Below are 18,154 nucleotides of genomic sequence, written 5' to 3'. Positions count from 1 at the left end.
TAGATTCCAGGGAAATTTTTTTCACCAGACAAAACAAACTATATATTATATAGATATACACACAGTATACGTTTTAAACAAACAATTTAATACTGTTCACAACTATGATGATTGTGAAGCGTGGTTGAGGTGGTGAAGTTAGAGGGTGGAAGAGGGCGGGATATTTCCCAGGGAATGCCTTGCTGCTAAATGATGAACTAGCACTCGCCTGAGCCCTCAAGAGTTAACACGTTAATGTAGCCTCTCACACAAGGCAGCACGAACATGAGGGAGGGGAGACAGCATAGCAGAGAGAGACAGACACACACCTCGTGTGTGGGAGATACACACTGCCCCTTTAAGTGAGCTGACCCACTCTTAAGTGCATTGTCTTTTTAAGTGGATCAGGAAGTTGAGACAGCAGCTGCTGCCCCAAGCCATCTCTGTCTCTCTCCATCCGTGCCCCCTCCCTGCTCTATATGGAGAAGGGGTAAGCAAGGTGCAGGAGCAGGGGGGAGGGGGACACCCTGACATTAGCCCCCCCCCCCTTGTCCCCCTGCAGAGCAAGCAGGAATCTCCGGGAGCAGTTCCAAGGCAGAGGGCAGGAGCAGCACATGGCAGTGGGGGGAGGGACGGCTGAACTGACCAGCAATTGATAGCCTGATGGGCGGCTGCAGAACACAGAACTTAGGGAAGCGGGGAGCTGATAGGAGGCTGCCGGTCCACCCTTGTTACAAACCCCCACCAGCTAGCTGCAATGGGCTGCTCTTCCTGCAAGCAGTGGACAAAGCAGGTGGCTGCCAAATGATGTTAGAAGGGAGCAGTGCACAACTTTAAACGAGCATGTTCCCTAATTGATCAGCAATGTAACAATGAAACAACGTTAACAGGGATGACTTTAAGTGAGGAGTTACTGTAGTCAACAGTGAACAATATGGAATAACAATCTGATTGTTGTGCAGATGGCCGCATTTCCACATCAGTCAACGAGGCTGCATATCCAATATTTCATCACTGTGTGGATTTTGCAACAACTGGTTTACATGGCTTGTGATATACAGGTCGCTATACAGGAGGTCAGACTAGATGATCTAGTAGTCTCTTTTAGTCTTAAACTCTATGACATGAGTTTCCAAATGATCAGGTTACTAACCTGAAAATTATAACAAATTAACATGCCAGAATATGTGCTAAACCAAATGGATACAAAACTTTAGGACCCCCTCTCTCCCTCCACACTTCCCAACAGTCATGTTTGGCAACTTGCCAAGAGCCTGAGAGATGTATCTAATTTGCGTAGCTATTTACATAAGTATAAAACATACATATATCAGTACTTGTGCTCTCATCTTCATTGACAGATCAAAAGAAACCAAGATCTAAGAATATGGCTTGTTAAGTCCTATTTATACCACAAAATGGAGCTGCATAATAACTGGATCCCCTAATATGGCTGTAATGGTAATGTAGTGTTTTAGACATGAGACCCATATATGGTTTTATTATTTTATACAGTATCGAACAATTCCTCTCTTTCAACAGCATAAAAATGCATTTTATCATTTAAATAAAGTTATTTAGTTCACTTCTGAATTAATATAATATAAATAATCTTACATGTCCCATTGTTATAGTTTTTGATAACTTGTTTATTTTTCCCATTCTTCTTCTTATTGTTATTTCTCCACTCTCTTGTTTTAACTGCATCTATCCTATATAAATAAACCCTCTCTCCTCCCCATGGACCCAATCAACCAAAATAAGCTTAGAACATAATCTTTTAATTTCTAATTAATTTCTCTTAGACTACAGTGAGACACACTGGGGAGAACAGCAACTTCTATTACGTAGAATTTGCAATCAAAATGTATACTATGGAAAAATAGATTTTTCAGAAGCAAAATTATTATACTAGTCAAAGAATGGGAAACTATCTGAATGGTATGTTTTGACATTTATTTTACCCTATCACAACTTTTTTGTTTTGTTTTTTCTGCCAGAAGTTGGGAGTGGACGACAGCAGATGATCAGTTGATGATTGCCTGTTCTGTTCATTCCTTCTGAAGCACCTAACATTGGCCACTGCCGGAAGACAGGACACTGGGCTAGATGGACCATTGGTCTGACCCAGTATGGCCATTCTTATGTTCTTTCTTCTACACCAAACACTTGCACATATGCCATTCGAGACATATAACCATAATCTGGAAATTGGCTTGGTGTACAAAAGTCAACAAAACTGAGCTCTGAGACCAGGAGAAGCAGAAATATATGTATTTTTAGTTCACCAGACAACATGATCAGGAAGCAAGAGTTCCAGGTACTTCTACTACTATTATATTGTTGGTTCAATCCTCTCCCAACTGGGTGTTACTACAATAAGAGTCAAATATCATTAGCTAAGTGCAGCTATGCACACCCCTTACTTCAATACACATCCAGATCCTGCAGAATGGAAACAAAGAAAGAAGACAGCACTGATGCTTCTAGTCTTTACGATTGCATAGATAAATAAAATCTGAAGCAATAGAATGCTGAGAGAGCAGGTGTAAAAGAGGTGTGAACTGCCCCCATGAAATGCTTATTTTTTAGCCTAATGAAGGCTAATAATTTTCAAATACAGATGTACAAGTGTCTGCCTAATATGCATGTACAAGTACTGCAACTGTACACACAAACTGGCTAATTGCATAAACAAATAATCAAAGGACAGAAATAGTAATGATCCTAAAAGCATCCTGCATCATTTTTCTCAGCCAAATGACACTTACTGTAAGAATAATTTTACTAATTTAAAGTTTAGTGGCCATATACTACTCACAATTTTTGTGCTAACCTTCTTTTGTTACCATTGGAAGATCCCCTGTAGCATATGGCTCTTAATTTGTAGCCCTGGTGAAAGGAACATAATTAAAAGTGTAATGTGGCTTGTGCAGAGAAAGAGGGATAGGACTAAGTATGCTGCGTCTATATTTATGCGATGAAAAACTAATTCTTAAAGAGTTAAAAGAGATGATTCTCAAACAAAAAACATGTAAAATTAAAACAAGCTGATTAATGCGAAGTATAATGGCAAAATTGAACAAAAGTGGCACTTTACACAGACTTCAGCATTTGTGGCCAACACCCTTGATTCGTCCAGGCCCTAGCTGTCAATAGATCAGGGTTTTCAAACATCATCAAGGAATACTGGTATCCCAGCCACTAATCACACCAGCCAGGAATATGTGATCGCATTAGGCAGCCTTTTTTCTCTGAGCTACTTTTCTCCTATAGCTAAGCTGTCCTGTCCCTGCCACCTCATGCCTGCGTCTCCTCTCTCATCAGCAGGACGACCCAATCCTCACCCACTTTCAGCTATCTACAACAAGGGAAGGAGCTGGAACCAAGTGCTCCTGAAAGAGGAGACACAGCTGACAGGGAGCAGAAGAGGAGCCTGCATGTGATAGGAGTTGAGATACATGGGGAAGAAAGCAGGAGAGAAGAGGGAAGCTTTGAAAGGCAGAAATTGTACAAAAGTGTCAGTGGGGGGTGGGGAATAGAAGGCACCACACTTTTTCACATATGCAGAGAACGTAAGGGCTGCTAAAGGAGTTATGTGCCTTATGCAGATTTTAGATTATTTTTCTCCCTTTTCTCTCTCAGCACATTAAGTCCCCTAGAATTCACACCGCTTTCTTATCACCGTCAGACGCTAATTTCTTCGGAAAACTATCCCTGACCACTTTCTTCTGATACTGGCAACTTTGCTCATATAATGGTAACTGCAATGTTTTTAAACAAACACCACCAACACTGAGGGACCCTTGTCAGCAACTTAGCACCAGGCTGTGGGAAAACTGCAAGCACCTTCACACTTCCATGTGCAACCTCAGTTCTCAAACTGTGGATCAGGACCACAAAGTGGGTCACGACCCAGTTTTATTGGGGTCAATAGGGCTGGCTTAGACTTGCTGGGGCCCAAGCCCCACTGCCAAGGGCCAAAGCTGAAGCCTGAGCCCAACTGCCCAAGACCAAGGGCTTCAGTCCTGGGCAGCACGGCTCAGGTTACAGGCCCCCTATCTGGGGATGAAGCCCTTTGGTTTCAGCTTTGCCCCTCCCAACTGCCTGGGGCTCAGGCTCGGACTCAGGCTTTCCACCCTGAGGCAGCAGGCCTTGGGCGAGCTCAGTCCCTCCTCCTGGGGTCATGTAGTAATTTTTGTTGTCAGAGGAGGATCGTGGTGCAATGAAGTTAGAGAAAGGCGGGTGTAAAAGGCTCCCAGAGGTGAGACTAAGAGCACCCCCTAGTACACACAGAGCACACTGTGGCCTTGCACAACCCCCCACCTCACGGCGCAGCAACTGCAGTCCTCCACCCCCGGTACCCACGCCTCGGCGCGGGGGGAGCACAACTAAGGTCCGCTGCGCCCTCCCCCGCCCGCGGCCAGAGAGGGACGAGGCCTATCAGACGCAGATGCCGCACTGCATGCCGGGAACTGAGGGAAAGATAAGGGGCGGGCCATGGGGAAGATAAGGACCGTCTGAGGGAGCTGCGCCCCCAAGACAGAGGATCCCGGCTTACACCAAATGAAGTTAATTAGGCCAGCTGATACTGAGCATGCGCATTGATACATACATTGCCCTCCCGACAATCCTGGTTCTAAGCATGCGCACTGACACCTTTCCGCTTCCCCAGTTATTTGCTGGCCATGCGCTCTGATAACTCTGTGCCTCACTAGCCCTTGAGTTGTTGAGCATGCGCACTAGGCTATTCGTGACCCGATCGGCAACTGATGAGCACGCGCAGTGTGAAACAGTAGCTGGCCGGTTGCTGAGCCTGCGTAGTGCGGAGCCTTTCGGGAAGGTTCTGTGTCGTCTGTTTCGCTACTACAGCTTTTCTCTTCAAGGAAAATCCGTTCAGGGTACGGGCGACCTGCAGCCCCAGCCCCCCCACCCTGCCTCGCCGGGACCCAACCGCACCCCCTTCACGGTCCCAGTCCTGCCGCTCTCGCTAAGGAGACCTGACCGCAGGCCCGGCCTGTCCCCGCGCCTCCCTCCGAGCTCCGGCCACATCCCTGTTCCTTCTGCCTCGCCGGCATCCGGCAGCCCCCGGAATCTGGGCGCAGCTCGCCTCGTCTTCTCCCTTCTCTGGGAGCCGGCCGCGGGGCTGGGGCTCCCGGGGCCAGAGGGGATAATGGGCGCCGTCTTTGGGGTTGGGGCCTCGCGCCAGCTAAAAGCGTCTTCTTTGGAGCGGCGGCCCCGGGCTGTCTTTGGGGTCGCTAGGTCAGCGGGAGCTGAGGCGTGCTGAGCACCTGGCAGGATCGGGCCCAGCTTGGTTAGCGCTGGGCAGGTGAATCTTCTTCCCTTGCTGCGGGGCTGATCTTCCCTTCCCTCGTTGGGAGCAGAAATGAGGCCCAGAGAGTGCGAGGAGAGGGCAGATCTGCCAGTAAGATCTTTCTGACCCCTTCAGCCCTGCTGCTAGAGTCGAATTGAGGGAGAAATCTGTTGCCTCTTCTCTCTGGTTCAGATTTTGGGGGATATGGGGGGCGGAGGGTGACCTGCTGTCTTCTCCCTTCTGTCCTACTGCAGCAGAGGAAAATGGGCCAGCCTGCAAGCTGCAGAACTTGATGGCATCAAATGTGGAGCCGAAGTGGCTGCTTGCTGTGCTTGCATTTAGGGTCAGCCCTGTGAGATGGACCATCGTAATGGAGAAAGAGATTGGCACCGTGTTAACTGCGCGGTTCTCTCTCCTTTGCTGCAGTGCCCACTTTCACCGTTGCCTCCTGCTCTGCCTGCTCCCGTTTTCAGCATGGTAAAGAAGAATACTATCCCCGATGGGTAAGTATCCCTCACACTGAGAGAGGCAGGAGCGGGCCCAGCCCCGCCTGCAGGGAGGGGGCTCTGACTGCCCCATGCACTCTCTCGCTACAGCATCTCCTCTCTGCCACCTACAGCCAGTTAAGGTAGGTATCTGCTCCAAGACAGGGAAGACACAGCCCACCATCCCCCAGGTGAGTATAATACCCCAGCCTGTCTGTGAAGCTTCTCCTTCATCAAGCTCCTCTTCCTAGCCTCCTTCCCCCTGAATTGCGTCCTCACAACTGGGGGGGAGGGGAGGGACAGTAGTCCATCCTTTCAACTTCTCAGATGTTTACAGTACCACCAAGAGCTGGGGAGGAGATGGGGCGGGGGAAGGGGCGGGCAGATGCTTGCATGCATGTGCACAAGGGACATTCTCAGATGCAAGTGCAAAAGCCCATTTTTTTTCCTACTTGTACTTTTCAAGTGAACGATCAGAATGTTTACTGGTGATGTCTCAGACAATAAGTCCCAGGATGCAGCATTCTGTCTGCATCCTAGTGATCTGGCATGCTGGGACCACTGGCTGTGCTTCATATTAAAAATGACAGTGGCTGCGATCTGCTCCATTTTTTTATAACAAATGTAGCCTTTGTGCTACTGGCAGTTCACCAACAGACTTAGCTGGGTGCACACAAACTTAAGGGCTAGTAATATGGAGTGGTCAGTGAGGCTTATGCTTTTCATCAGAAGATCTCAGAGTGTTTTAGAAAGGTGGGTATTATCCCCATTTTACATTGAGGGTTAAGTAGCTTTACCAAAGCCTTTGAATGAATGAAAAAGTCAAAAACAGTACATATGAGTCCTGATTTCCGTTCCCTGCTAAAAAGATCTATGTTGATATTATAAAACCAATCCAGGGCGACAAAAATAAATATAATTTTTTTTAAGTAACTTCAAAGAATTTTAGGTGAGTTTGGTCATAGCAGGCTGTGGTCAGGAATTAAAACTTGTTAAAATATCAGTAGCTTTTTATTATTTATAAAGTATTTAATAGTTTTAACTTAATTCGTTCTTCCACTTCCCTTCATACTATATCCAAAGTTTTAAATGAAGTTAGATTAAAAGTTTTACTTATTTTTATTTAAAAGGTCTTAGGTTTTATCAAACAGAAAGGAAGGAAACTTAAAAGAATGCATTTGAAGAAGTGGGGTTTTTACCCACGAAAGCTTATGCCCAAATAAATCTGTTAGTCTTTAAGGTGCCGTTAAAAGAATTAGTGTCTTGTTCGTTTTCTTCATGGCTTAGGTTATTAATATTACAGAACTGAGAACGTGTTCAGTAACGAATTGTTCCTTCCTTCATCCCCTGAATTTGAAGGAAGTGAAGCAGCTCTGACCTAGACACACAGGCTACAGGCATTCCTTTTTTAATTATGAAAGTTATCCTTATAAGTAGAAACTAACACCTGTGTACATTCCCAAATTGAGAAATAAACTCTATCCTGTAGGAGAGTCATCAGCTAATAAAATTTAGGAGATTAAGTTTAAAAATTTAATCTAATTCCTCAATTTTTGTACTTTTCTAAACTATGCAGCTGTGTTTTTAAAGATTTTCTCTTTCAATTTCATGGTTTTTGTCAATGATGAAGACATTACAAGTTCTTAACCTTATTTTTAATCTTATGTAAACATTTAAATATATTTCTAGTGAAACAGCCTTTAACAGTATATATATGTTTACTTAAAATTAGAAGTAATATTTGAAACATGGCCCAAAAGGCTTTTGACCTGCCAAAATCAAAATTGAGGTACTTATTTTCTTGGTATGGTTGATAGAATCGGTAATATAAAGAAGTGTAAGGAATGCAGTTCCCTGGTACATTTGGGTTTTAGTGGCATTGCTAACAGTTTCTCCTGCAGATAAAAATCAGTTCCTTTTTCACTTATCTAATTGTTTAAAAATGTGTCTGGTCTTATTAGGTCTACATAATATGTTGATGATTTCTATTTCTTTTTGTGCGCATTTTTAATATGAATTTTCTGGTTATTTTTTTTCTGGTAAGAAATTGCTTGTGTGAAAATAAAATATGTTAACTAAATCGCTGAAAACTTTCTGGGCAAATTGCTCTGAACCATTCAGCATTCAGTTTCTTTACTCAGTTTATGACCAGAAAATTTGAAACAGGACAAGTTCAAGCAGGTTAGGAACTATGCAACTCAAAGCAATACCATCAATTTAAAATCTAGTTTAAAACAAACTAAAAGTAGTTTATAGGTACTACAATTAGCCCTGAATCACCTCCCAGTTTTTATTTGTTCCCATCCCTTGTTGCTGTGAGAGAGTCCTGTGCAAACAGGAGAGACTACCTACAGAGGAAACCGTGAAACTTAATGCTTGTCTACACACATAAGTTGTACCACTTTATACTGGTATAATTAAAACAATACAAACCCCATAGTGTGGATCCAGTTATACCCGTATAAAGGAGCTTCTACTGGTACAGCTTATTCCTGTACAGGAAGGGGAAGAAGCTATATGGATATAAGGCACCTTTATACTGGTAAAACTACATTCACAATATGGGGTTAAGTATCAGAGGGGAAGCCATGTTAGTCTGAATCTGTAAAAAGCAAAAGAGGGTCCTGTGGCACCTTTAAGACTAACAGAAGTATTGGGAGCATAAGCTTTCGTGGGTAAGAACCTCATTTCTTCAGATGCAAATATGGGGTTGTACTTGTATAACTATTTTGATTTAAAAAATCGTACCCTTAAACTGAAATAATTATACCGGCACAAAAACTGGGTAGTCCAGGCCTTGCAGTACATAGTGCTGTCAAGAGCACCACTTTTTCTCCCAGTTTTTCCCTCGTAATTTTTCATTTTTAATATTCAGTTTTAATTGCAACAATAATAGCTTTAAAAAAATTTAGATAGAAGTTTGTTATATATTTTTAATTTGATATTGTCCCTTTAAGATCAGATTCTAGAGTGTTCTGTCAACATATCTGTAACTTAACTAATTGTATTTTATTTCTTATACAAAGTCACCTGAAGAACCTACTATATTGAAGGGTAGCAGCATCTTAGGCTTGGTCTACATTACTAATTTATGTTGGTATAACTATGTCGCTCAGGGGTGTGGAAATTCCGCACCCCAGAGCGATCAACACCCTTGAGCGATGTAGTTATACTGACGTAACTCCCAATGTAGACAGCTGTATGTTGACAGGAGGGCTTATCCCATCAGCATAGCTATAGCCTCTCAGGGAGGTGTAGTACTTGGCGTAGGTAGTGTCTTCACTAAGTGCTTCAATGGCGCAGCTGCACTGGTGCAGCGTTGTAAGTGTAAACAAGCCCTTATTTTTAGATTTTTCTGAAATTACATTTAACCTGAATGGCTGATTGCTTTAAGAGGTATTTATATTATTATTAATCCATCAGTACCTGATTTCAATAAATGAAACAGTATTGTTTAATTAGACATTTTAAAAAGTAAAAAGTTGTTTATAAAGCTTTGTAATTCAGTGATGTATTAGAAATGCGGTGACAAAATTAGAGGACCACGTCTTCGGTATTATTATTTTATTAGGGAATAAAATTCTTCTCTTATTGGTGGCTGTTTAAAAGAATACTGCCACATATAACCATGTTTGATCAACCTGAATTATTTAAAACTTGGTGGTTGAACTTTTTTTTTTTTTTTTTAAAGACTTGCAGATACATTTTTTAAAATCCCCTTATGTAAGGCGTGTATGCAGTGTTTTGCTGAACCAACCAGCAGAGGGAGTTCAAGTTACTTAAACTATTTCCAGAGCAGCCAGGACACTAACAATGAAAATTATATTTATGTATGCACCAGAATCCAAATTAAAGACAGTGAATACCATTTCCATTGCAGTTCTGTTCTGCTATGAAAAGTGACTGTAAAAATGACACCACAGTCATGAGCTCAATCTAGTCCTCCTGTTCAGAGTTACATATGTTGTTTTAAATGATAAAAATGTATCTTTACTGCTTTTTACTTCAGTTAACACTTTGGAACTAATACAGTTAAGTGAGAGTAAGCTGAATTCTGCTTATTCTTGTGCACCATAAAAAGAATTGTTTGCTTAGTTCCAACCTTAATTAAAGGCAATGGGACTACACATGTCAGCCTTTGATTTTAAGACCATCAGGTTTGGACAGGTGTCACTGAGGGTCTGATTTGGCCTACTGAACACTTATTTGTGAGGCTGCATGAGAAGAAAAGTTCAAAGTTCGGATTCAAAGTTGTTCACAGGGCTAGCAGTCTAAAATAAAACATTGTTTTAGAGATAAACTGAGCAAATTTGCTCTGGAAGTCAGTGAGAAAATGTGTGACCCCAGAAAGCCTTTTGAAGTCTGCCCTCAGAGCAGAATCACACTTCAAACACAGGGGGAAATAGGGCAAACCAAGTCGCATGAGATCTCTGTTAGAAATCTATGGTATCTGTGTGAGAATTGTACATTTCTGTAAAGCACTTAGGCCCAGATCCTGAGCTGCAGCACACAGCTCAAGTATACTGTTCTGGAGATGAACTTATGCAATTTGCAGTATTTCAGTCTCTGTTTCTATACATTTAGTTATTTGGCATGTGTATAGTATCTGGTTTGGAATTCTGTTTTTTGGGGGGGAAGGGGGTCTAAGGTAAGTACTAAACTCTGGAAATCACCCTCTAATCATGCATATTCATAAAGGACTGCAAGTTTTGGAAACCTCTGAATTGTTACATTTAGCTTCAGATAGTCATCTTTCAAGTTACTTTTCTCCCCAGTGTAACTTTTAAAAGATGTACGTCTGTCTTTACCAGGTTTCCTCTGTTAGTTAAAAACCTTTCCCAACAGACAATATTTTAACTTCTTTGCTGAATCTGGATTCCTGATGTACTTCAACACTGGAGTTTTCTGAGCTATTATATTCTGGAAAGTACTGTAGTAGAGAAATTTGTTGCTTTTTTAATTTAAGAAATAAGTCTAGTGTCCATTAAAGGATACCAGAATAATAGTATTGGAAATGGGAATGTTCTATTTATGTATAGAGCAGAGGCAGTGCAGGCATACCATAGTTCATTCCTGCTGTGCTCTAAATCTGTTGTCACTGCTTTATCACAAACAATCTTGGAAATAGCCCATTGAGCTATCAATTATCCTATGTGTTATTGCTTAATAATGCCAATGAAGACTGCCAAGCCAAAGACCAAAGGCTTTATGCTTTCAAATTGCTTCTGATACTGAGAAATCCAGTTGTACAATTCAACAGTTCTGTCATTTTACTCCTGTAAATTAGTCACCTAACATTCTACTTCCCCAGTTACCTATGGAAAAGGTGGGCAAGTAAATCTTGTGCTTGAAAATAAAAACAGAAGTGTATGTCTAAATGGAGTGTGAAATATACAAAATAAGTACAATGAAGATAACTAATTGCATATTTTATCTGCAACTTGTTCTAATATAATTTATCTTTCCTCTTGAGAAGATACAACTAAGGTTTTCCCAAGAACTGATAGTGGGATCTACTGCAGCAGCCAAAAAACTGAATTCATTCACTGGATAACAGTGATTCCCAACATGTATTTTTTATGTTATCATTTAGATTGACTCTTCACATAGGTGAAAACAACTGCTACCTTTATTATTAAAATGATTTACTGTTTTGGTGTTACCAATGTTGCATTGAACAGACATAACTACAAATATTGCTAATATTTGCACCTCTGTTTGACCTCTATTTTATGACAATTCAGGTGGATGATAGTTAGTGGTTCTACTTTAAGGATATCTAGTCTCTTAATATAAAAATATCCAGTCTGTTAAAAATCAAAGCAGTAAGCCATTCTTGTCAAATATAACTTGTATTTATAAGAGTGGTCTGCAAGTCTTCTTTCCAAAACAACATTCGTAACATGGTTTGTTGAAGTAATTTCCTTGCTGTCAAACATCTGTCTCAGAGCCTAACTGAAAATGTTCAGGATCAGTAACCTAATTTATTCATCGTCACCTTATTAACAGGGTAAACTCATCTTTCTTTATCCATCTCTTTCTAGAATTGCTCCCTCAGGTACCCACATTAGATTAGACTCTTACATTTAGAACTTGTCACTGATCTTCAATCACTCAGATGTGATTGCTCAAACAAGAGTTCTTCCCTAAGTTTCCTTTTCGCCATCCTGGTACAAGGGACCACTGCCATTGGTTCACTATTAAATACATAGTCATTTGACCCCAGGTCAGCCTTGTTTCCTTATACTTGTTACCAGGATACACATAACTAAATCTGATGGGAGCTTTCTTACTTCGTTTTTAAGAGAGTTTCCATCTGTTGTGGCAGATCTCTGAAAGTCTTTAAATATACAAACATTAATTTTAAAAGAATGAAAGGGGGATAGGTTTTCACATAAACCAGACAAGAATACTATTCATATACCTTTTCTAAAGTAGCTAGTTAGAGTACCATTATAACAATAATGTAGTTAAGAAGCTATTTTTATTTGAAGCCCCTGTTTTCAGGCCCAAATAACTTTTTTGGAAAAAATTAGTCTGAGCTTGACGTTTTTATGCTTTTTCTCATCTCAAAAGTGAGACACTTCCCTTTTGTTTAGAAAAGCAGGTAAAATTCTATGTGCTTTGAGGTGGTAGTGCATTTGGGGGAGGGGATGGGCACAAAACATTTCCACGCGTAGAAAAAGGTTTGACTTCTATTTAAATATTTGCATAACTCAAATGGCTTTATTTTTAAGACATCAAATCTTTATGTATATAGTCATATGGAATGTTTGCAAGTCTGAAAAATTAGAGAAATAAAGATAATGACTGAAAAAGTACTGTGTATGCGCAATATGTCACTTATTGATTTAGGTGTGCACAAGTGTATAATCTTAAATGCTTTCTTGTTAGAACAATAAACTTGTGGGCACTATAAAACCCAGGAAATTAGAATTTAGACAGTGGGGCCATGAGAGGCTTTCAAAGCTGTGTAGCCATTCTGATGCAAATTTAAAGGTGAGATTTGACTTTTACTCCTCACACACACATCTTTTTAAGATGCTGACAGCAGATCAGTATATATGCTCTTCCTTCCAGAGATTGGAAAATTACATGTGCTATGAGACTGTATTTTAATTAATTGTACATGGACTATCTCCTATTCGATAGTCAGCTGCTCCTTTCACACTTGTTCCTGAATTTCCTTAACACTTTTGATTCTTCCTCTTATCTCCTGAGTATTACTTCGGGACTTCTCCAGTATTCCTTTGACGCCCTGTGGTTCCATTCCTTGATTCTTTTATCATCTGCCTCCATAGCTTCTTTCTGCATGTTCTCAATCAATCACATAGATTCAGCTGTCACTTCTATGCTGATGATTTCTAGATATACTTCTGTGCCCCTAACCTTTCATTATTTCTCCAGTCAAGCATTGCTGCATTTTTCTAATAACTCCTCTTGGATTGTCAGCTGTTTCCAGCTCAGTTTCTCCAAAAATTAGCTTTTTCACTCAAGCCTTTGTTTCCATTATTGTTGACAAAACCACCATTTTCCTGTCACCCTGTCTCTAGTCTTGATGTCATCTTTGACTTCTAACACTTTCTGCCCTACATCTAGGCTCACAGATTTCTGCTGAGGCAATTTTCCCTCCACCCTATTATTAAAATATTTATTCTCCACTATTGTAACTACCATTTCTCTGTGTAACTCTCCCCATTTATCCAAAACTCTACTATTAAAAGCTTCCTCTTTGATAGCTCTAACCACATCTTCTTTTCCTCCTTCTCCATCCCCTGTTGCTTCACTGGATTCTTCTTGTATTCCAGAACAAGTTTAGATTTTTTTCCTTCATAGCTTTGCACCATCCTATGCTTTATTTCATCCTAACCCTCTGTTGGTCTCTACGGATCTTTTATCTTTTCCTTCTTCAGTGTGCCCCATACACTACTCGTAAAGGTAACCTGTAAAGGGAGAATTGTACCCTTTGTTTCTTCTGATAGATAAAGAGTATCTGAAAGTTTGTTGTCTTCCTTCTGCTTATTTTATACCTTTTTAGAAATTTCAGAATATTGAAACATTGGCTTTGGTGAGTTTTCTTGGGAGACCTGAGAACTAGAATGGAGAGTTTTTCACATGCTTAATTGAGAGAAGGGAGTGTAGAAAACTTGCCATGGTCCATCTAGCCCAGTGTCCTGTCTTCGAACAGTCGCCAATGCCAGATGCTTCAGAGGGAAAGAACAGAAAAGGGCAATTATCTAGTAATCCATCCTCTGCCGTCCAGTCACAGCTTCTGGCAGTCAGAGATTTTAGCGATGCATCTGGTTACATCTCTGACCATCTTGGCTAATAGCCATTGATGGACCTATTCTCCATGAACATATCTAGTTCGTTTTTTATCCCATGGTATTCATGATATCCCATGGCGACGAGTTCCACAGGTTGACCATGCGTTGTGTAAAGATTTTTTTTTACATTTGTTTTAAACCCGCTGCCTATTAATTTCATACAGTAGAACCTCCGAGTTATGGACACCTCGGAAATGGAGGTTGATCATAACTCTGAACAAAACATTATGGGTGCTCCTCAGGGCGGACTGCTCAGAGTGGGGGCTCACATCTGAGCCCGCAAACTTCAGGTTCTTCACTTCCTACCTTTAAAGGGGCTAGCCCGTGCAATGGGGTGGGGACAGGCAGCTGGTTCTAGCCCCTTGGCTGCAAGGGTGATGAGTGAGGCACACTGTGGAACTGTGGGCGCGGGGTGCAGGCTGCGGCCTTTTAAAAATGAGCTGCTCCTCCAGAGCACAGTGTGCAAGCGGGAGCTTGAGCTTGGGCTCCAGCAACAAACACTCCCAGGCAGGTTCCAGCAGGAGCTCAGTAAGTTTCTTTCCTAGGCTCAGACTGAGCATGCAAGCTTGTCCCTCTAGGAGGGCAGGGGATGGCTTCGTCCATGGCTTACAGGAAAGCAGCGCAAACCCCAGAGCTGCTCCTGTCAGCTGCGTCCTGTGTGGCGATTTGGGGGTGGGGACAGGCAGCCCAGATGTGCCTACCTTTAAGATGCAATACAGGCACAGTACAGTATTTCCTGGTTTGTTTGGTTTTGGTCTCCACTGCTGCCTGATTACTTCCGATTTCAGATGGTGTCCAGTTGACCAGTAACTCTGGTGTTTGTATCTTTGAAGTTCTACTGTAGTTTCTGTGTTATGTGAAGGGGAAAATAATACTTCCCTATTCACTTTCTGCACACCAATCATGATTTTACTGACCTTTTTCATATCCCCCCTTAGTTTTCTCTTTTCTAAGCTGATCAGTCCCAGTATTTTTAACCTCCTTGAATTTCTATCTCAAAACTTTTTCCTGTTAGGACTACCCTTGCTCTACTTCCATGTACTCTTGATCTTATTCTCCCAAATGATGATAAAATAACAAATCTAAGGAGAAAATCCTTGGCGCTAATGAGACCTACATAACATGCCTGTTTTGAATTATTGTCCTTCCTGTCCCCATCATCTGTTGTAATAACTCTTGTTATGTTACCTCTAACTTAGAAGATGAGCTCCTGAGGCCAGCTAATGTGTTCTACTTCTTGTGAAGTGTCAGTCATACATTGTAAAATAAATGATAAAATGAGGGTGAAGTTAAGTGGTTTTCATTGAGAAATGCCCCTACTCACACTCCATTGCTTCATTCATGAGAGGGTGAATTAGGAAATAGTGGACAACCTGTTTTTAAAACAGGGCACACTAAATCTGTTCCGATGTATTTATTTAAACCATTCTTCTGTGCAAAGCAGGAAAAATCCTCTGCTAGCAGTAGGTTTTTCCCTTCAAGGAGGAAGATTCATTTAAACTTTAACTCAGAAAATCATGGGCTTAAAGAATCTAAACAGTTGAGATACTGACCGAAAGCCTCAAAGAATCCAAGTAGCTGTCATGTCATAGAGCTACATCTTGTGGTGTGGAAGATACTCTGTCCCCAGGTGGCTTAAGAACTAGAAGCCTTACCTTCAATATATTACCTTTTTGGTACCGCCCTGGGGTCAGATTCAGTGCTGTTAATTGACTTGTTCACCCCTCCAAATAAACACTTCACATTTTTCAATTTTAAATCCCCAGAATTCTATGCAATGTACTTTACCAACATAGCTTTTACAGTTTTTTTAATGGGAAAATCTGGATTCAGAGACACTGAGCTTTTCCACAGTACCTGTATTAAATTGGCACACACCTTTTCTGTGCCTGTTTTGCAAAACTTTTCAATATTGTAACACATCTGCACAAGGCTAAAACATATTTTTGTAGATTAACCCCTTACTGTTTTGAAGGTGCCAGAAGTAGGTTCAGTAAAGAATGCTTTGAGTAAGAATTTAACTGCAAACTAAACAATTTTCCAAAATTCCGTTTGCCCAAAGCAAGTAATTTTTTACATTTTTTTAACTTGGAAGTAAAATATCAAACTTTTCATTTTCATCAGTCATATTGCAATAGAGCAGCTGAATAGATTTTTCTACCTTTTGTTGTTGAATTTTGCGACAATTTTGCAAGCTGGGTAAGAAGAATGGAAACAATGGCTGTTTGGCAATGATATTTTCTTTTCCTCCTACCCTTAAAAATGTGTGCCCCGTTAAACAGAGATTTAAAAGTTAAAGCTTTTAAAATGCATTTGAATCCCTTATGAGAATATATTGAACTATAAGGATAAACAGTGTATTACCTTCTGAAAGCTTGGACTGTAAGATAACTTTATTTTTATTCTAAACACATTTTTCACAAACACACTAAAAAGGTTACCACTCTGCATCTGTTCTGGTATGGAATCATGTTGCATGTCATGCACTACTTAAGCTCTTTGGAATGCTGTGGAAATAGTAAATGCAACTGGGGGATTACGTTCATGGCATGGTTTAGGTGCTGTTATCTAGCAAAACTGGATTTCAGTGAATCTGTGCGCGCGCACACACACACACACACACACATCTAATGTTGAAGGTGTAAGCCCTTATGTATATCTATATAAATAACTTCAAAAATACAAAATGTGGGTTTGGACCATTTCAGGTTAGAGCCCACTGCTTATGCTGCAACAACAGTTTTTAATGATGAAAATGCTTAAGGGATGGTTGTTAGGTTGATAGACCACAACTGACCTATTGTGCCAGTGAACTTATATAATAGTTATATATTACATATGTAACTTGTTTAATATAGTTTGGTTTTCCAAAATAATTGAAAGAAGGATTACTTGACAAATGTGGACTTGGAGGAAGCTGAAGCTGTTTTGAACCTTATAATAAACTGCTGTATATGAACTATATGTCAGTACTGGTGTCTCAGAGAAATTGCCTTGTCATTCTATTTATTAGTACTGTTTATATTACTGTAGTGTCTAGGAGCCTGAATCTGGGGTTTTCATAGTTTTTCTTTCCCATGTTCACCCCATTTTCAGTAGACAGAGGGATCTGGGGATTTTATTGTTTGTTTTTAATTTTTCCACTCTAATGCCATCTCAGCATGAATAGGTAGGGTAAAGTATAAATATATTAAGTAAATTTAAAAAGGTAATTTAATGAACTACCTCGTTGTCCCCTTTTTCACATAGGTGACCACAGAAGTGCTCATATTCAGCCCTTCTTGGTTATTACTTTGGGTGCTATAGAAATGTGTGCAGAGGTAGCAATGTGTGCAGAGGTAGCATGTACAGGGGAGTCCAGCAGTAAGTTTTTGAACATCAGTGACCAAAATTTCATTAAACTACCTTTTTAAATTTACTTAATATATTTATGTGTAAATAACATTCTCCCTTGTAGTCAGACAGCAGTTCCTGTCTGATCCATTTAGTGATGCAACAGTCCAATATTTGCTCTTGATTAATTAAAAATACAGATTAAATCTACTGTTGTCAATAAGGTGACCAGATGTCCCGATTTTATAGGGACAGTCCCGATATTTGGGGTTTTTTCTTATGTAGGTTCCTGTTACCGCTCCCCCCATCTCGTGTCCCAATTTTTCACACATTCTATCTGGTCACCCTAATTGTCCATAAACAGATCTCTGTAACTAACTGGTAAATTCAGTGCAGCCGAAAGCAGAGGTTAAAATTTTCAATAAGTGCATAGGTGAGCATGCAGTAGAATGCTTCTATGAAAATAATTGCTGTAGGTTAGGCAATTAGTCCAGTTAAAAATAAATACTGTTGCGCATCTAACAACTTTTGTGTGTCCAGTTCCACAAACAAACTCTCCAATCTTCAAACTATTTAAAAATATATTTTGGCCTTTCAGAACACTAATCAATATACTCTTTTAACGTACAAGTCCCCTCTTTTTTCAGCATCCTTATTTGCACTATATAAATAGCTTTAGCCAGCTCATTCCTGTTGTTCAGATAAACAATGGCCTT

General features: G+C 40.6%; 1 protein-coding gene across 1 annotated transcript in view; it reads left to right on the top strand.

Moving 5' to 3' along the window:
- The first annotated feature begins 4,737 nt into the window (after window positions 1-4,737).
- Window positions 4,738-18,154, top strand: part of LOC117879871 — a 31,386-nt gene continuing 17,969 nt past the window's right edge. Inside the window, exons 1-2 of the mRNA XM_034775364.1 lie at window positions 4,738-4,880; window positions 5,720-5,796. Of these exons, the coding sequence (XP_034631255.1) occupies window positions 5,768-5,796 (29 nt within the window). The 5' untranslated portion in view covers window positions 4,738-4,880; window positions 5,720-5,767. The remainder of the gene's footprint in view (window positions 4,881-5,719; window positions 5,797-18,154) is intronic.

The sequence above is a fragment of the Trachemys scripta genome, chromosome 7, assembly GCF_013100865.1.
Source record: "Trachemys scripta elegans isolate TJP31775 chromosome 7, CAS_Tse_1.0, whole genome shotgun sequence".
Lineage (NCBI taxonomy): Eukaryota > Metazoa > Chordata > Testudines > Emydidae > Trachemys > Trachemys scripta.
This window is presented reverse-complemented; position numbering and strand designations above follow the sequence as displayed.